Raw genomic sequence first — 20,015 nt, 5'->3', positions numbered from 1 at the left:
CACCTGGGTCCTTCTTGGGGACCACTCCCAACGGTGAACAAACAAAATCGCCAAGTGGTGGCATGCCATATGGTCCAGCAACCCGACCTCAGGCCACTTCCTTCCCAATCTTTGCCTGCACCACCGCCGTATTTTGTTGAACCGATAGTTGGTTCTTACAATGTGCCTCCCCCCGAAAATCCCCCGCCGGGATGCGGAAACCATATGAGAAACCGTCTCGCAACACCCCAGGGTATTCGTTCAGCCAAGGGATCAGTGCCATGATATCAACAGGAGTAGGTAATGGTGCCCCTCGGTCGATTTTAGACCTGTTTGGCGCCTCCTCTACCTCCCGTATCACCATTCTTGGCTCTGCACGAACTTTCGGGGTGTGAGGACTGTCCGCACCCTGCACACTCATGCCTGAACTTGCATGTCCCCTGTGGCCTAGTGCACTTGCCTCTGTTAAAGTTCCAACAGACCCCTTTCCTACCCGAGTTCCCATTATTCTTCGCGTTCTGATCACTGCTTGTGCCCGCTCGAAAGGGCGCCCCCAAAGAATGGCGGGAAGGCTCAACCCCGTTCCCGCCCAAAGAAGGCGACTTCGCCGTGTTCGACCTCTCAAGTTTCTGCCAGGAAATGGAGTCGAAACAATCCCACGTCAGGGATGAGTCGTGCTCCTTGGACTTACGAAATGTGCTATCATAACAACACCATTTATTGCCCCCGTACGATTCATAGAATTCCATGATACATGTCTGATAAACGGCTAGTTCCAACAATAATCCGGGCCTACGTTCCCCCATAATTGCAGTGAACATTCCAAACGCCCTGGCCCAATTGGCGATCGTTTCATCTACTCTGAAACCCGCCATCTTTGCACGCCATACACTAGGATGCAACAATTCTTTCTGATTTTTCACATGCTCAATCTCATAGTGATCGGTCAACAAGGAAAACATGTTCACATATTTATCTGCCCAAATCCTTTCTTTCACATCCATCGGGATATGTTGCACAACTTTTTCCCTCCTTGAGGGTAACGACCCCTCCCCCGCCATCGGCAATGGCTGCTTACCCGAACCAGTAGCTGTGACCGTTGTCACTGCCGAACCAACGCCCGATACTGGTTGCTCCACGGGAAGCTGCGGGGAAACAAGAGGACAAGGTGCCTTCGCAGCATCTTTCGATTGCCGCAACTGCTTCATTATCGACCTGGCTTCATCAGCCGTGGCCCCCTCGTTCCCTCCATGCCGCCAACTGGGCAGCCAGCTCAGGAGGCATATCCCCCTCGTTCACAGGAGTGACCACCACAGGGATCGGTTGTCCCGCGTTCGGGACCGGAACTGGGGCCTCGATCGGAGTGACCGGGCTCGCTGGAGGTGATTCGGGAACCGGAGCCTCCCCACCTGATGCCCCCTTCCTGGCCCTTCTACCTCTCCCGTTAGGGATTACTCCCGGCAATGCTGGTCCGATGACTCTCTTTGGTCCACCCGCACCATTCATTGCCGCCATCTGCTTCTTCATGTCCGCCATGTCCTTCACCAGCATACGAAGCATCTGGTCAGTTCCAACCTTCTTTCCGACCTTCTTGCCAGGCATCGTTCACGGATATTCCTCGAGGTCCTAGGTCAAGAAGCTTCGAAATCGCTGAAAGAAGAAACACAAAATTAAAAGTTCTCAAAATTGGCTCTTGTTCCGTCAAGGGCTCACGTGCAACGAAGAGGTGCAGCTTCCAAGCACAGGAACAAGAGGATGCTTCCTTGGATTGCTGCTCCTTTTATTCTTCTCCGGGAGGGCGTGGACCCTCCTCCGACCGCCTACAGGGCGTGGCCAACGGTGTAGGTGTCTAGGACAACCCCTCTTGGGCGGGAAAAGGCGCGCCCCGGCTACGCCGCTTCGGGCATACCAGCCGTGACACGCCTCCCGCCCAAAATGGCTTCCCGGGGGGATCGGGGCACCCGACCATACGTTCGGGGGGACCGAGTGGTCGCCCCTTTCCATTCGCACGCTGTAGACTGATAGGGGTGGCGCTGGCGGGGCACTTTCCGACTCACAGCATGGCTGATTGTATGCTGGGGCGGCTTGAGCCATTGGCGTACTGAACAGGCACCGAGCTATAAATTTCACCAGATGCCATTGGCACCAATAAACCTTGCACAGAGGCTACTTCCAGCAAAAATTAAATTGCAAGCTGGAAATATAGAATCGGAGGGAATAATATACTCCAGAGGTGCCCTAAAACAACCTGGCATTAGTTGATTTCGCTATTTATGTTGTATAGTGTGACCCGTGGTCTACCAGATGTGCACAGATAAATGGTGGAAGTACCAGGGTGAGCGATTACTAGGAGATTCCACTCTGCAGTAATGCAGGAAGAGTCACCAGGAAGTCATGCTTATGTTTGCACATTACCTGCCTTGTTAACTTTATCTTGTTTTTAATGCAGTATTCTGTAAATGTTTATATGTAACATTGCTGCTGCTTCTTTTTTAAGTACATTAACGTTAGCATTTTAATTGTACCCAAAAGGAAAAAGAACAAAATAACAGAAAACAGTACAGCCGAGTTTGCATACCCGTGAGGCTCACATTAGACAACTTTGCTCAACATTGCATTATAGTGCCCTGGCATCATTTGTGGGCATTGCTCTGATTTGACACTGTAGCTTTAAACAAGATTTCTTCAGGTACATATCACAGCATGTTTTCTCTGCTAGCCCCAACGCGGAAACGGTCAAAATTTTAAATTTCTAGTACAGGCTCAACCTGTGACTCACAAGAATGGGCTTCAACTTTGTGCAAAATTCTTATCCTAGGGGACAGATTTTTACCACTGTTTTTGAATGAAAACTAAATTAAATCATATCACTCAATATCATAATGTAACAGTTCTCACGTTTCTCACGTACAGTCAGTTTTCAGAATTTTTATATTGGTTTTGTAAACCTTTATTCTCATAAAGAGATTAGTAAAATTCTTTGATCTTTTTATTTAATTAGTAAGTCAGATATATCATGTATACAGAACTTTATCAATGAAAAATATGGTTAGAGTAAAAAAATAGGCAAAAATGTCAAGCGTGTTCCATATTTGATCTAATCCTTATTCTAAATAAAAATCCATAATCTAAATTTAATAGAACCCATAAAGAGTTTGAAAAAAGTGTGAGATGGAAGGAGCATGAAGTTTAAATCAAATTCAGTAGTCCCCATAAAGAGCAGTTCATGAAACTCAGCTGAGTCTCAATATCCAAAGAGTATCAGCATACTGTTGCAGTAGCAATCCGTACAAAATAAAAACTAAACACAAAACATATGGGTCAACAGATGCAGCAGTAGCTACAACCATCACGGACAAGAAATGGGTTTTTAAAAGTCTCCAAAAAAGTGTAGGGGCATCTCCTCCGGAAGAAGCCTCTTCCTTGGTATAGGCCTTATAATCCTAAATCTATCTAGAAACATGCAGTAATATAAAAGATCCAGTACACATGCAAACAACATTGTTGCATGTTAGATCACTCTGGTCCAATTGAAAGACATCTTTTGATGTCCCCCTCCCCTGCCCGACATAGCAAACAGCAACAATAACCACCTCAAGTGCATCCTCCTCAACACCCGCTCCGTTTACAAGCACGCCATCGAACTCTGGGACCTCCACGACTCAACAACACCTGACGTCGCCTTCCTCACGGAAACCTGGATGAACGCCTCCTCAGCCCCCGACATCCCCATAAGCATCCCGGATGGCTACAAAATCACCCAGAAGGACCGCATCAACAAAACAGGAGGAGGGATCGCCAAAATCTACAGGAAATACCATCAGCATCACGACCAAAGCCGAAGACACCATCTCCTCCGCCGAACACCTACATTTTCAGATCCACACCGACCCCCAGACCACCCTCAGAGGAACACTCATCTATAGACCCCCGGGTCCACGCACACAATTCAGTGAAACCATCGCCGACGCCATCAGCCTGCACACCCTAGCCTCACCAGAATACATCCTCCTAGGAGACCTGAACTTTCACCTGGAGAACAACAACAACAACACCACCATCCTGCTCGACAATCTCTCCAACCTCGGACTCAAGCAACTGGTGGACACCCCCACCCACCTCGCTGGCCACACCCTCGACGCTCTTTTCACAGCCAGTACCCACGTCGCCTTCAACCACTCCACAGGACTACACTGGACCGACCACAGCTGCATACATTTCACATTCAAGAAGACTACATCTCACCACCACACGCATCCGATCCCCCGCAGATGCTGGAGCAAAGTCACCACTGACCAGCTTACCATGTCACTGAGCCAGAACCCACCTGCTGACACCAACATTCCCGAAACCAACGACGAAGCTCTCAAATTGGCACAATGGATCACCAACTGAGCCGACGACCTCGCTCCACTGAAAAACCCCAATAGCAAAACCACCTCCACAAAACCCTCATGGTGCACAGACGCCCTCAAAACCACAAAGAGAACCTGCCGATCACTTGAAAATACCTGGCACCAAGAACGAACGACAGAAAACATGACAGCCCTCAAGGCCGCCACCCGCGATTACCATCAGCAGATCCGGAACACCAAGAGAACATCGTTCAAAGAGCGACTGGACAACAAAACCCACTACAGAAAGGAACTCTTCAGCATCGTCAAAGAGCTCTCCAACCCCAACAACAACGACATCGCCCCTTCGCAAGACCTCTGCAACTCCCTCGCCATGTTCTTCCACCACAAAATTGCAGACATACACGACAGCTTCGGACCCCAAACTCCACTCCAAGACAGCAAACCAATGACCCCCGGCATCACCATCGACTCCTGGACTCCCATCAGCACTGAAGACACCATCCACGTCATGAGCACCATCCACTCCGGCTCCCTGTCTGACTCATGCCCCCCACTTCAACAAAGCCGGCACCACCATCGCACCCCACCTGCGGAACGTCATAACCAGCTCCTTCACGTCAGCGACCTTCCCTGAAAGCTGGAAACACGCAGAGATCAACGCCCTCCTGAAGAAACCCTCAGCAGACCCCAAGGACCTCAAGAATTTCAGACCCATCTCGCACCTCCCCTTCCCGGCTAAAGTCATCGAGAAGACCGTCAACAAACAGCTAACTGCATTCCTCGAGGTCAACAACTTGCTCGACCCCTCCCAGTCCGGATTCCGAGCCAACCACAGCACCGAGACCGCCCTCATCGCAGCCACAGACGACATCAGAACCTTGATAGACAACGGGGAAACAGCTGCCCTCATCCTCCTGGACCTCTCAGCAGCCTTCGACACCGTATGCCACCGAGCTCTAATACAATGCCTCAGCAACACCGGAATCCAAGGAAAGGCCCTGGAATGGATCATCCCGTTCCTCTCCAGAAGAACCCAGAGAGTTCGCCTCCCCTCCTTCCACTCCACGGCCACCGAGATCATCTGCGGCATCCCTCAAGGATCCTCACTCAGCCCAACTCTCTTCAATATCTACATGAGCCCCCTCGCCACCATCGCACGAAAACACAACATCAACATCATCTCCTACGCCGACGACACCCAGCTTATACTGTCCCTCACCAAGGACTCAGCCACCGCCAGAACCAACTTCCAGGAAGGGATGAAAGAAGTAGCAGACTGGATGAAGCACAGCCTTCTCAAGCTCAACTCGGACAAGACGGAAGTCCTCATCCTCGGACAGTCCCCATCTGCATGGGACAACTCCTGGTGGCCATCTGCTCTGGGAACCGCACCGACACCCACGGACCACACACGCAACCTGGGCTTTATCCTGGACTCCTCCCTCACGATGACCAAACAAGTCAACGCCGTCTCATCCTCATGCTTCAACACCCTGAGAATGCTTCGAAAGATCTTCAGGTGGATCCCCACAGAAACCAGAAGAACAGTCACCCAGGCCCTCGCCATCAGCCGAGGAACCACTGCCAAACTTCAGACGAGGCTCCAGCGCATACAAAACGCCGCCGCACGACTCATCCTGGACATCCCTCGCCATAACCACCCACCTGAGAAACCTCCACTGGCTACCCGTTAACAAAAGGATCAAGTTCAGAATGCTAACCCACGCACACAAAGCGCTCCACAACATGGGCCCGACTACCTCAACAGCTGACTCTCGTTCTACACCCCCACCCGCCAGCTTTGCTCCACCAGCCTCGCCCTCGTCCCACGAATAGGCAGAACCACCTCCGGAGGAAGATCATTCTTCTACCTGGCAGCGAAGACCTGGAACTCCCTGCCTACTCACCTACGACTGACCCGTGACCATCTCAGCTTCAGTGGGCACCTCAAGACCTGGCTCTTTGAGCAGTAGCAGCACCCCCCCCCCCCACCACCCCCCCCCCCCCATTGCCCCCCAGCGCCTTGAGACCCTCACAGGTGAGTAGTGCGCTTTATAAATGCTTTGATTGATTGATTGATTAGTGACAATGCTTTCCCATGGAAAACACATGAAGTCGACAGTTTACTATCAAATATGTAACATTAACTAAACAGTCATGATTCTGGAAATGTTAACCTTGGTCCCTGGGGAAGTTTAATGCAGAGTCTATTCTACCGTTACTCAACGATTTACTGCATGAAAATGAACCATACTAAAGACGGACACATTTGCTTGTAGATTTCTAGGTAAGTAATGCTTTTTGCTGTTGATATATGTGAGTTATTGTTAAAATATGAGATTCTATTATCAGTATTATGTGAACAAGATATAGATATGTTCAAGCTTGGTGCAAACCAGAACCTGTAGCTTAAAGAAAGTAATACATGTTATAAAAATGGAACTTTCTGGGATTACGATGAAGATTCTAAGCAAGTCACATTAAAGTCAAGCTATCAAGTACATTTGTGCATAGTTCAGCAATTTCTAAAACTTCCATTTGTTAAAGGAAGTATGTCAGCAGTCTAACATTGAATATGACTGCCTAATGCATTTTGCACAATTTTTCTATGTGTCATTTTACTGTGTGTTTTCACATTAATGTCTAAGCCAAATTATCAACCCTGTCAATTCATTTTAATTTTCAGCTTCATCATGTCTCTTTCAAAAGCTGTCCACCAACGTATTTCATTGACCCTAGGTCATTTTGTCCTCATTCCAGTCGTTGCTCTGAGCCAGATCCACCTCAGACAAGAGGGTAAAACAGAGAGTGAAAACATAATTCTACCCACATTCTGTGTGCTATAAACGATAGACTACACAGAGAACTCCTATTTCTTTCTCCTGCCCCAACACTGAGACAGAGATGGATTGAATAAGGAGGCTTGCTGGTCTTAGGTCTTTTTTAAAGCATGCCGTCCCCTCTCTGTGTGGTAGACCCAGAGAGAGAGGGGCAACACAATAAGTTGTAGGTCTAGGAGGAAGAAGTGGTCCCAGGATTCCTCCCAGATGTCCAACTGGAGGGAGCTGCCAGTGTAGGGTCAGCAAATGTAAATGCACTGTTTTCTACTCACAGATTTGGTCAACTGCAGACGGGCGGGGCCTTTCATACATACCTCTGTTATAATAAGTGCACTGCTGCATTGGGCTCATTACGAAGGCTAAATGTAGTCAGATTGTGTTGTGCCTGCATGGATGGAGGAGTTTGCACATACTTTAATTTTCTGTAGGCAAACATAATTTATATATATATAAGACACCATGTTTGGACAAATAAGTACTGGACAAGCAACCACTTGTTTCAGATGTGGTGTTTAGAAAATGGAAGGGCCCAGACAATATATCGATGCACAGATTAGTGGCCAAATGACACTATTGTAAGAAGACGGCCGGCCAATATGCTAAAATCTGTTGCTGTGGATTCTTTGGTATTCATTCTATTGGGATGTACATTTGGCTGAAGAGAGCTTACTGAAAGACCATATGGATAAGAAATATGATTTGTCCTTATGAAGTGATATACATGAACTCATTTGACTAGGTGCTGGAATACCATGTGTCCATACATGGTGATCCCTAATATCTGATTTCAAGAATCTCTTCAAGGATTTTCAAGGACTAGTAGTGTGCTCCGCTCTACTAAAAGATTTGGAGAAATAGGGTTCCTCTCAGATAGTTATCGACATGGTGAGAGCTGTAGCTTTAGCATTTGGAACAACAATAGCGGCTAGAAAGAACCAATACTTAAGAGAATGGCATACACATTTTGCTGAGAAGGCATAGCTTTAAAAAAATATTTGGAAGCCTGAGGCATTTGGAGCAGAACTAGAACATAAACTGCACAAACATTTCAAGTAGAAAAAAACATTCATTCTCAATCTGGCCGTCAACAATTACTGCCTGGTCCTTTTCTTCCTCAGAATTTTCTGTCTGTCAGCCTTCAAGGAGAGCTGGGCATCAACAACAATAGATATTTTCGAGGAGACAGAAAGGGAAGTGATACATGAATTGGGTCTCCCCATCTAAAACACAGTGGTCCCACTATATTGAGGAAAGCCAAAAGTGGCCAGTAGGTTTGAGGTTAAGAGATTTGAAAGAAATATACTCAAGATTTACCTCTGATTCATATGGTAGACCAGGAGTGAAGGAGGGTTGTCATATAAAATGTCATGCCCTCCCACTGAACACTGAGACCATTATTATGCCCTGCACACAAACAAAATCAAGAGACAAGTTATGAAATCCGCTCACATTTATTGTGAAGAAGGCAATTTTCCCAGTTCCGGAAGAGGAGAGAGGCAAAGGAAAATATTCCAGTGCCTAAAATCCCAGAAAAATTCAGGTTGACAATCGACCGTCATAGTGTGAACAACTGGATAAAGAGGGTTCCATTCAAGTTGGAAACACGCCAGAAAGTAATTTCCCTGATAGTGAAATATACAATTGTGATAACAATGGATGTTTATTCTCATATACTGATAATAAAGGGACATCAAAGGTATCTGAGGTTCATGGTTATAAAGAGGCATTATCAGTTCAAAGTGCTGCCTTTCGGGATCAGGTTTCACCTCAAGAGTATTCATCAAGATGATGGTGAATGAATGAATGAATTTTTTTTTTGCATAATTACTTACATTTTTTGTAAAATTGCAGTGCATTATCCACATTATAAAACATTTGTCTAAACAAGTATAACATTTTAAGACTATTGTTTGGTCAGTGGTGCCAGACCATATCTAAAATGTGGCTTTGTTCTGATATTCAATTTTTTTAAAATTAAATATTAAATATTAGCAAAGGTCCGTATTCCCTGGGCTTTCAACAAGATTAATTTTTAATTCATTACGGGGCACAGTTGCCGCCCACGTTTTTCCTCTGCGGTATTTCCGATTAGGGCCATTTGTGTCATGTTCATATATTTGCTAAATTTTGCCAGATCTGAAGACTCCATACTTGACTGAAACAGTTCCACTGCATCGGCGCATCTTCTGGTCCCATGTCTCAGGTACATTGGTTTTAACAGAATATGTTGATGCTGTAGTAGTGCAGGGCAGCAGCATAGTAGATGTAACAATGATTCCTCCCTATAGTTACACAGCCTGCAACTGATTATATTGTTCAATGATTTCCAAGCCAGATCCAGTTCTTTTATTGGAAGGGGGACTAAATGTGCCCATTGAATTTCCTTCAAACACTTCCTTCCTAGAGAACTGTTCATGTATGGCTGGATTTTATGCAGCTGGTATGCTTTAGTTAGGCCGGCCAGACCTATGTTTACCTTCAGTCTTGCAAGATCTTCATTCCTTTATATCTGGTCAGTGTGCTTTTTTAGCACCTTCTTTATTGCAAAGTGGTTTAGACCTTCTTGTGACCAGGATGCTGTAGATAGGTCCAACTCTGCCACTGTCTCCAGGCAATATTTGTGCCATAGGCTCAACAACCCCTCAAATATTGTTCTCAATGCCTCCTTAAGGGATCCTTTCTGAGCTTTTGTCATCTTGAGCCACAAATTTAACGAGGGTGCTCCTGCATTCGTATTTTTGTTGTAAAAGGCCAAACTCAAGCTGAATCAGGGCATTTCTTGTGTACTTGGGGGGCCTAAAAGGTATTTTGTAACACTGGCACTGAGCTTTCTCCATCATCTTTTCCATCTTACCTGGGAATGCCTGTGATGCGTACCCAGCAACTGCAAGGAGTTTTTATTTTGTGACTCTCATGATGGGTTTCGTGGTAAGGCTATATATTTGTCCATGGAGTTTGCAGAGGGCGTAAATGGTGGCTTGGCCTGGTGCAAGGTTGCCTTGTCTTTATCGTTCAGCCATGCTCCTAAATATTGACATGCTCTTTCTGTGGCTATGCTGTTGTTTCCCAGTCTCCACTTGAAACCTGTTTTCTTCGGGTGTTTACCAAACACCACAACTTTTGTTTTACTGGGATTGGCCACAAGTTCTTTTTCCAGGTGTAATTATTTAACGTATTCAGCCCTCCTTGTAAAACTACTCTGGTGGGATCACAAATCACCAGGTTATCAGCATACTGAAGTATATTTAGTCGTTGCAGTCTGATTTTTGGGATTACCAAACTTGCTCCTTGTATCGCTTTCCCCAGGTCTGCCATGTAAAGATTAAAAAGTGTAGGTGCTAAAACGCAGCCCTGCTTTAGGCCACGGTCAGTTGACATCTTATGTGTGACTGTGTCCCCCACCAGTTTGATCCTCACCCACGGGTTGGTATACAGTGACATCAGTGCCTTCAATAATTTTCCGGAGAACGTCCAGCGGGACAATTTGTGCCACAGCTTGCTTTGATTTACTCCATCGAAAGCGGCTGACTAATCTATGAAACATGCAAATACTGGGAGATTTTTACCAGAGTTTTCCTGATATGCCAGGAACGAAAGGGCCATGATGTTATCTATAGTGGAGCAGCCTTTTCGGAATTCGGTCTGGTAAAAAGGTAGTATTTTGTTTTCCTCTATCCAGGCAGTTAGTTTGTGTAACAAAGTGCTGGCACATGCTTTGCCTTCGATGTCTAGCAAGGCAATGAGTCTATAATTTTTTGGGTCAGTTTTTGCTCCCTTCTTATATATTGGATGCAATAAAGAGCCTTGCCAGGCATCCGGCACATCACCTTGGGCTCTGCATTCCCTGTACAGCAGTGTTACCAGGTCTGCCCACTCCTTAGGATCCTGCTTAAACAGTCCGCCCTGTAGGCCGTTTGGGCCCGGGGCTCCATTCTGTTTTATATTTTTTAGAATCTTCATAACTTCTTTCAGCTCAAGCACTTGACCCCCCAAATCTGTTTGGTCGTCCTCCTCCACTTCAGCCCCATCTGTTCCGGGGGAAAAAGCTGACATTTTGGCCACCTGGGTTCATTATATATTTCTGCTGTGTGGTCAATCCAGGCGTCTGCTGTAACTGCATTCCGCCTGTCATTTTTAGTATTTTCCATCTTGGCTATGTACTCCCAGAATTGATTTTGTTTATTCGGTTTGCATAATTCAAATAGTGTGATCCATTCCTTCTGCACATCTGGCATTTTTCTTTCCATACTAAATGTTTCTGGTTCCGCAGGGTGTCTTTGTAGGCTCTCTCTGACACCAGGGTGCCACTTTTCCGGAATACCCGTCTGGTCTGTCTGAGGGTGCGGGTGCTATTCTTCAACTTTATATTTCATCGTTCTTGTTGCCTCACGGATTTGTGGTTTGTATTCCTTGCCCCTTTCAATAGAACTGCCCACAGTGCTTTGATCCAACTGTCCCAACTCTGGATGGTAGGGGAGAAAGGTCCACTATGTCCATTCCGTAGTAGTCTCTGCTTGCATCTTTCCCAATTCAAACCCGTGAAGTGGTGCTATCTAATCCTCTTCACGAGTTTTTGCTCCTCCCACCCAGCTTTGTTGCTTATGGGGACCAATTCCTCACGGCGGTTGCACTGGAGTAATTCCTCACGGCGGTCGCACTGGAGCCTGATGGTAACTCTGGTAGCAAAACTACATCTGCAGAGCCAACGTGTGGCACTTCAACAAAGGCTTTCTTCAGGGCAGCTTCATACATCCATTAGTGTCTGACAAATTGAATCGGCAAAATCGCAATGCACAGCCAAAAACCAAGGATACAAAGCATACAAAAGTTGTTCCTTGTAGCAATGTGTATGTGTAAACTTCAGTCTGTACGCTCAATCCAAAAACCATAAATGCTGTGAAGTCGGGAGATATATAGGTCCAAAGCCTTGTTGTTGGTTCCAGCCGTGTTCGGTGCAAGGAACTTCCAGCGGCCAGCATGACTCCTAGGTGGGGTGGGGGGCCATGCTGGCGTTCTAGCTGGGGGTGGAGGTGGGCTGAGGGGGGGATTTAAAAAAAAAAACATACCTCACCGGGTCCCGCGCCACCTCCACTCCTGGCCGGGTCCCACATTTCCTGCTCTCAGTCAGGAACAGGAAGAAGGCAGCCTCCCTCCCCTCCCCTAAGCGAATCACAACGCTGCGATGGCAGCGTTGTGATTGGTGAGTGCGGCGCCCAGCCAGGTGCCTATGAGGAGGCCATTTTCTCTATGTAGTCTGCATGCAGCCTACATATAGCAAATCCGGAGTGCGCATGACTGGTTTGGTCGGCCCTAGAGGGCCGAACAAACAGTCAGGGCCCACAGCATTGGGCAAGCCACTCCTCCATGGCCTTACCACCCGCCCGCCCCCTACCAGGCATACACTTCTGCTTTCTCGCAGTGCGAGAAGCAGAAACATAAAATTATATTTAAAATACCATTTTATATTTCTGCTTCTCGCACTGTTAGAAAGCAGTGGGGTGACACTCTTCTGGCCTAATGGTGGAAACTTCACCATCCAAAGTCGTTCTCAAACAATTTTGAAAGTGAAGGATGTATATATATATATATATATATATATATATATATATATATATATATATATATATATATATATATATATATATATATATATATATATATATATATATATATATATATATATATATATTGACGCTCCTGTGTTAAGAAAACACACCACACTCACGGGGGTAACTGGATACAGGTGTTTATTCAACAGCAGCCTGCTGCATAGCTACAGGGTCCATGAGAAACCTCCAAAGATTCAGAGGCCGAGGGTTCGTCAAAAGTGTTCCGACGCGTTTCGAAGGTTCTCTTCCTTCTTCCTCAGGGAAATGACGAACAACACGTTTAGTGTCAGGTACGAGTCCAGTCTATATACATGACACGCCCTCTTTGGCGGGCTGGGCCGATTCACCATCCAAAGTCGTTCTCAAACAATTTTGAAAGTGAAGGATGTATCTATATATATATATATATATATATATATATATATATATATATATATATATATATATATATAAAACGCTCAGTTCCACGCCAATCCAGGTCCAAGAATAGGCACTCACAGGGTCAAACTGCAATACTCATAGGTTTATTTTGAATGTATGTCGTTACAACGCATGCTTTTTCCACGCATGCCTTTACAACGCAATTTTACAACGCAAGTCGTTACAACGACTTGCGTTGGGGGCGCTGGATAGTGAATAGTTTAATTTACTATTCCAACTTCAGTCCCCGTGGATAGTAGGGAAGGTTTTGGATAGTAAATTAAACTATTCCCTATCCTACAGCGCCCTCCAGCTCAAGTCGTTTTAACGATTTGCGTTGTAAATCCTGGGTTGTAAAGGTACTGCATGGAAAAAGTTCCGTTATAAAGAATGTTTCCCGTATATTTTCATTTCATTTCGCGGAAAGCATCAAAATAAACCTATGAGTATTGCAGTTTGACCCTGTGAGTGCCTATTCTTGGACCTGGATAGGCGTGGAACTGAACGTTATATGTACGCGGCATGCACCGCCACGTTTAATGGCACCCGTTCTTGAATTGCGCTGTCAGAAGGTGCGGCTTGAGCAAGGATATATATATATATAGATATATATATATATATATATATATATATATATATATATATATATATATATATATATTACATATTTTACATATATAACTGTGATCAAGACTGATCTTTTTGAAACGCGTTGCTTTGTAAACTGATGATGGGGATGGTGATGGTGATGGCTGTAACACTAATGGATTAAACAAGAATTGCAACAAAACCTCCTGGAGTGCGAGTGGATTATTCTTTGGTGGTCATAATAATTGCGGGAATCGATTCCTGAACCACATCACTCGCACCGATTGCGAGCACACTTACAAAAGGAATCACTTGATGGTATATATATGTATAGGAAGTCTGAGCATTTTTCGGGAGATACAAACCAGGGTCCAAAGTTTCCAATATGACTATAAGCAGATGGATTTGATCTATAAGTGGCATGCAATGTTCTCTTTTTGGTATATCTATTCTGGAGTGAATACAGGTCAGGTCCACAGCAGGAGATCCAGAGAGTGCCTTTGAATGAGATATGGGTCGCAGCAACTTGGGCTTCTTCAGACAGTTTTGTTAGGCTTACCAAATTGAGCGAATAAGTCTTGAAAGGCATTTTTTGGTGAAGGTGTTGAATGCAGTAATTTCTTTTTTACTCTGTAGAACTCACGGCACTAAAGGGTGCTGAATTTTTAGTGTATTGATTTTTTTGTTACGTTTCTTCCGAAGGCCATTTGGGTTTGGTAGGTTCAAAAGGTATGTCTGAGACTAAGATGAAGTGACATTGGGATAAAGCCTGTTTAATTAGCTGTAGTCTTTATTTTCCTTACTTCAGAGAGTCCTCATCACACACATTTACGATTCATTCACTGTCCTTACTAAGCTGGCCTTCATTCAACTTAGTATAATCAGGAAGTTCTAGGGATAGGTTATGGTTCAAAGCACAAAAAATGGTGGGAGGAGTTTGGTTTTACTTCTTGTTCTTTTCTTCTATCAAAGGTGGAAGGACCTCAGAAGTAATGACTATGATGAGGATTCTCTGGACTAAAAATAACAAAGAATACTGGTAAGTAACTGGGCATGGACTCTCAGCGTCAGATTTGACCGCCAGAGATATTAAGAAATAGCTGGCACGCTCTCACAGTGTGCCATCAATGTGAAATCTCGCTATTGCACAACAGACGTGCCTCATACAGTATATATAGTAGGTGAGACAGCACCTTTGCTTCTCCTGTCTCTGCTGAATTGTGCTCCTGTGTCTCGTATTGGGGCATTCCGATGTCCATTCACAAGTACAAAGGAAACACAATTACCTCCCCTCGCTCAGGGGCCCTTCAGAGCTAGAGGCAACCGGCATCTCACCTCTAAGCTGCCACAGGTAATGGAGAGGCTAAACCTCACCAGAATAAAAGAAAGATAGAAGACATAGAAAAGAAAATAGAGAGCAGGCAAAGAAATCAAGAAAAAAGTATAGCAAAGGGGTCCACAGCATTCAAAACATTTGAGAAATTGAGACAATCTTATAGTTTGCATGAACTTTGGAAAACTCTGAAAACAATGTGTTTGGGAGAATGGCTTCCAGAGCCTGGACAGACCCTGCCTAGTGTGGGACACAGCACTGAAAGAGGCACCACTTCTGTCAACATGGATGAAGAAGTTCTGGAGAAGTTAGCCAGATTTACAAGAAGCCACGTCAGAGGCACAGCAAGTTCATTGCCATCCTGCAAATTGCCTGCATCTTCAGAAATTGCTGCACCTCTTTAGAAGATGTGGCTTGGAAAGCTAAATAATTACTTCAAGACCACCAAAGAGACAGGAAAAGATTGCTACTGCTGTACCATGCAGTTGAGGAAATATACAAACTATTCCAAGACCTTCTTCACACTAGGGATAGTTTACACAATGACAACGTTGTTTCTCCTTTAGAGGTCCATGTAAATCCACAAACCAATACAGTCCATCACAAGTTTTTCGCCAGATAGGCACAAAAAATAAATGGTTACTTAGGGAAAGGCTGTGGGCATCTTCTTGAATCACCAAGCACATGAAGTGGAGATGACCAGACCAAGGAACTGAAGGCATGATCATACAAAGGTGTTGGTTATCAATGTTGATGAAACTGATATTTTGAGAACATAGAGTGAGTCTAGAAACACTCCTTACCCTGGGCAAGCCACACAATCCATCAAATGTATGTATCTGCCCATTGCAAGGCAAGATGTGCTCCAACTGTGAGCTCATGAACCACTTCATCAATGCCTGAGAAGCACAGAACAAGAGAGCACTGTGCAACTGTGCAAGCCTAAGATAGCCGACCAGATGACCAGAGTTGCTCTGTGCTTTTTAGCATGATTTTCACTTAAATATTTAAAAGCCGCATATCTCTGGTTCTGCTTATTGGATATTTGTCATTTTGGTCTTTATTTATTGATGAAAATTTACACTTTCTAATTTGGTGTGGGATTCAACTTCTGTTTTCACATTACTACTGTTAAGTATTGCACAATTACTTTACACATTGCCTCTATGTTAAGCCTGATTGATCTGTGCCATGCTATCAGAGGATTGAGCACAGGTTAATTTGGGGTTTGCTTGTGACTTCACCCTGACAAGGACTGTTGTTTCTTGTTGGTTAGGGTTTCACCCTCCTCAACCAGTAACCATGTTTCTCACAGCGGGTCGGACACAAGAAGTGGGAGGAAAGCCATGAGCAAAGGACTTATTCAAAGCCCATTCTATGTATTTTTGAGACAGTAGTTCTGGTCAAAAGACGGCTACAACTGTCTGTAACCAAGACAGAAAAAAGATAACAAAACAGTATTTATTCCATTTTTGCACCATTGTGAAATGTGTGTAAGGAGGTCCCTTGTAGCTCTATAACTAATGGACCAATTTACTCGTTGTGTGTAAGGTGTGCACCAATATTTAGATCATGATAATACCTGATCATAACACTAGGTACCCCCATATGCTTGTTACATTGTGTTAATCCCAACTGTTTATTATATAGTGTATCTTTCATATTTGGTACAATGTATTGTTTTCCCACATCCTCTGCATGATTGCATCCATCATTATTCTTTTATAATTTTCGCAAATCATTTGTGGAAACAACCTGTAAGGTAAATTGTTTTGATTTGTTAGAAATTGAAATACTACTCTGCATACCCAGGGTAAAAACTATTTGTGCCATTTTCACCTTGTAAGAGGCCAAGCAGAAACAGCAAACTGTTACACATATTTTTGCATTATAACATGTAAATACAGATTGGGTTTAAGGTAAAAAGTGTGAAACTGCTTTTCCACAATAAATTAGGTAAAAGTGAAGATCCTTTTATCACCATTGATGGTAGTAGCAATTGTCTGCATCTTTACCAAATTAAGATTCACCTTTTGTACTTGCAGCTCTTTGCAGGACCAGAAGGAAGAGCTGCGGAAACGGTTATCCTACACTGCACATAAGCTGGAAATGCTTGAATCTGAATTTGATAACACTCGACAGTACCTCGAAACAGAACTTCGAAGAGCCCAGGAAGAATTAGAAAAAGTAACAGAAAAACTCAGAAGGTTAGTTATTCTCTCTTTCAAAACACACTTGGAGCACATGCTTGAAGCATTTGCAATTGAGTGAAGGACATTATGGACTACGTAGGCTGTCAGAGGTGGAGTTTCTGATAAGGCTTAATGGTGCTTACAATGCAAGCAGATAGCACTGGGTTACAAAATATGGGTCTTAAGTTACATCTGCTTAACTACTGCCTTTATACAAGTTTTGTTCTGGTTTTATAAGGTGTACTTACTTTGGGTGCCTAATGTGCTAGTATTCTAGGACATCATGTGCTACTTTTAGTGTTTTAGAGCATCAGTACTGGAGCATGACTTGATTACAAGAGCCAGAATAAAAGTAGTGTGTTAGGGGCAACACTTCCTGGAAATTACAGTTTTTAGAATACCATTGTGATAGCATGAAGTTTGGGGTGGGACTTACATCAGAGCACGAGAATGGCACAATGAACTCCATTCCCCCTGTGTGCATCCACATGGCGTGAGGCACCAGGTGTTTCCTCTCTGCCACGGTTTTCGTGAAAACTGTGGTGGGGAGAAAACTTGCAATATGCTTGGTGGGATGCGGCCTCAGGACCCACGCGCAACCGCCAGGGAACAGCAGTTCTCTTGCAGTTGCAATGGTTGCGGTGGTCCCAGGGCAGCCCGACAACCCTAGTCATATTAGAACAGTTGGTAGACCTCCACCGTAAGTCTGGCAGTCCATGGACCACCAGACTCATAATAAGGGCCTTTGATACAGTTTATAATGAATCTGTAATGGTGGTAGTTTGGGGCAGCACAATGATGAATGCAGCACGATTGACTAGTGGCGAATTGTGATAAGAATGGAGTTCTCTTCTATGGCTGCTCAAATCAGTATGTTATTTCCTTCTGCTGGCCTTGAGAACAGGGTGCACACTTCATGTCTACTGATTCTACGACTTTCCAACATGGTGGGCTACAAAGCAAACAATGTTCTGGTGATTCTCCTGTAGTAAAATCCTCAGCTAACTGGTTGGATCTACATCTCGCAACCTTACTGTACTTCAGTTTCTCCATCCTGCCAGTGATGGTACATCAAGGCACACCCAAGCTCTCTATTGTGTGTGGCTGTTTCGGAGGAATACATAAAGTTCAGCTGCCAACTACACCCGTCAGGTGACCCAGGAACAGGCTCCAAATGGCTAAGGCAGAGAAATGCCCACTTTCTAAAGGTGACTTTGTTTTAAAATGTAATCCAAAATCTGACTTTACCATTAAAAAAGATTTTTCATTACAATTTCAAAGACACCAAACTTGAACTGTGTCTCCCAATTGGAAGTTATGTCTGATTAAATGTAATAAGGTAAGTCCAATGTAGAGAGGTAGGCCTTTCAGTAGTGAAAACCGAGTTGGAGCATGTTCAACTACCAGGACAACTTAATGTGAATGTCCTACTTTTGAAGTACCCTGCCCTCTAGGCTGTGTAGGGCCTACCCTAGGAGTGACTTGTATGTATTAAAAAGGAAGGCTGAAGCCCGACAGAAGGTTTACATTACCAGGTCAAAATGGCAGTTTTAAAACTACGCACACAGTCTGCAATGCCAGTCCAGAGCCATGTTTAAAAAGCTACTTGAGTGCGGGTGGCACAATCAGTGCTGCAAGCCCACTAGTAGCATTTCATTTACAGGCTCTAGTTATATGTAGTGCCACTTCACTAGGCTCTGACAAGTAAATGTAATGTGCAATATGTATAAGTCACTTTTACCATGTTTAGAAGAGAGAACACAAGCACTTTAGCACTGGTTAGCAGGGGCAAAGTGCAGAGTCCTAAGACCAACAGAACAAGATCAGAAAAATATGGAGGAGTAAGGCAAACAGTTGGGGAAGACCACCCTAAGGCTCAAAGTTCGAACACTTTTCCTTCATGCACCGCTCTTCTCTGGAACTCATTGATGTGTTTTTAAAGGCCATTTTCATATGACAGGTAAATGGAGGTGGACCATATGGTGAAAATGTAACTGATTTGCTAACGTGCCTCACCTCCAGATTATGACTGGTCTCATTTATTCATGTTTACCAATTGCTAGTTGTGAACCTGTGCCCTCAATTTCATTTATTTTTATAAAAGGGGAGTTTGTATCTCATGCCCCTTTATTGTTCTTCACATTTCCATGTCATGTGATGCTCTCTGTACCCCGCAAGAGAGGAGCAAGCAGGGAAGAGTCTGCTGGTGAGGAAGCAGTGAAATGGAGTCTGCATACCATTCCTTCTCATACTGTTACTTATTTCAGGGTCATCTTTGGTGACACCACGTTCTTCAAACCACAGATGAATACTTCATATAAAAACTCACACTATTACCTGTACTCCTTCTGAAAATCTGTATATTTTTGGATCATTAGGGCAGGAAAATCAACAAACAGTCTGTGGTGATATAATGCTTGCAGTACAATAAGGCATTGTACATTAACAGCTTGGTTCAATCACTCTTCAAGTTGCAGTCACTCCAGAGCAAGTGGCTTTGAAAATGTGTTGGCTAAGTGTGGACCACCTGTTTCAATTTAAAGCGAAGTAGAAACCAGATTAAAACTTACTCCTTTGGTTACTTGTTGGATATCACTTCTTATGCTAGGCATATACTACACAGTACATACAATGGCAAGACAGAGGGGCCAATTACGAGTCTGGCAATTCACAGACTCCCAGACTCGTGGGGGCAC

General features: G+C 44.5%; 1 protein-coding gene across 4 annotated transcripts in view; it reads left to right on the top strand.

Annotated features, from left to right (window-relative positions):
• BEGAIN (brain enriched guanylate kinase associated) overlaps positions 1 to 20,015 on the top strand; it is an 823,755-nt gene that overhangs the window by 343,900 nt on the left and 459,840 nt on the right. For 3 of the 4 annotated variants that reach the window (XM_086937817.1, XM_086937816.1, XM_086937814.1), the window contains one exon: positions 17,173 to 17,334. In XM_086937817.1, coding sequence (XP_086793943.1) covers positions 17,173 to 17,334 — 162 coding nt within the window. Of the gene's footprint in view, positions 1 to 14,769; positions 14,834 to 17,172; positions 17,335 to 20,015 lie in introns of those variants that run through there. The other variant, XM_086937815.1, reaches the window with a different exon arrangement.

Source organism: Lissotriton vulgaris, chromosome 9 (genome assembly GCF_964263255.1).
Source record: "Lissotriton vulgaris chromosome 9, aLisVul1.2, whole genome shotgun sequence".
Taxonomy (NCBI): Eukaryota; Metazoa; Chordata; class Amphibia; order Caudata; family Salamandridae; genus Lissotriton; species Lissotriton vulgaris.
The sequence above is the reverse complement of the archived record's forward strand: the minus strand, read 5'-3'. Positions and strand labels throughout refer to the sequence as shown.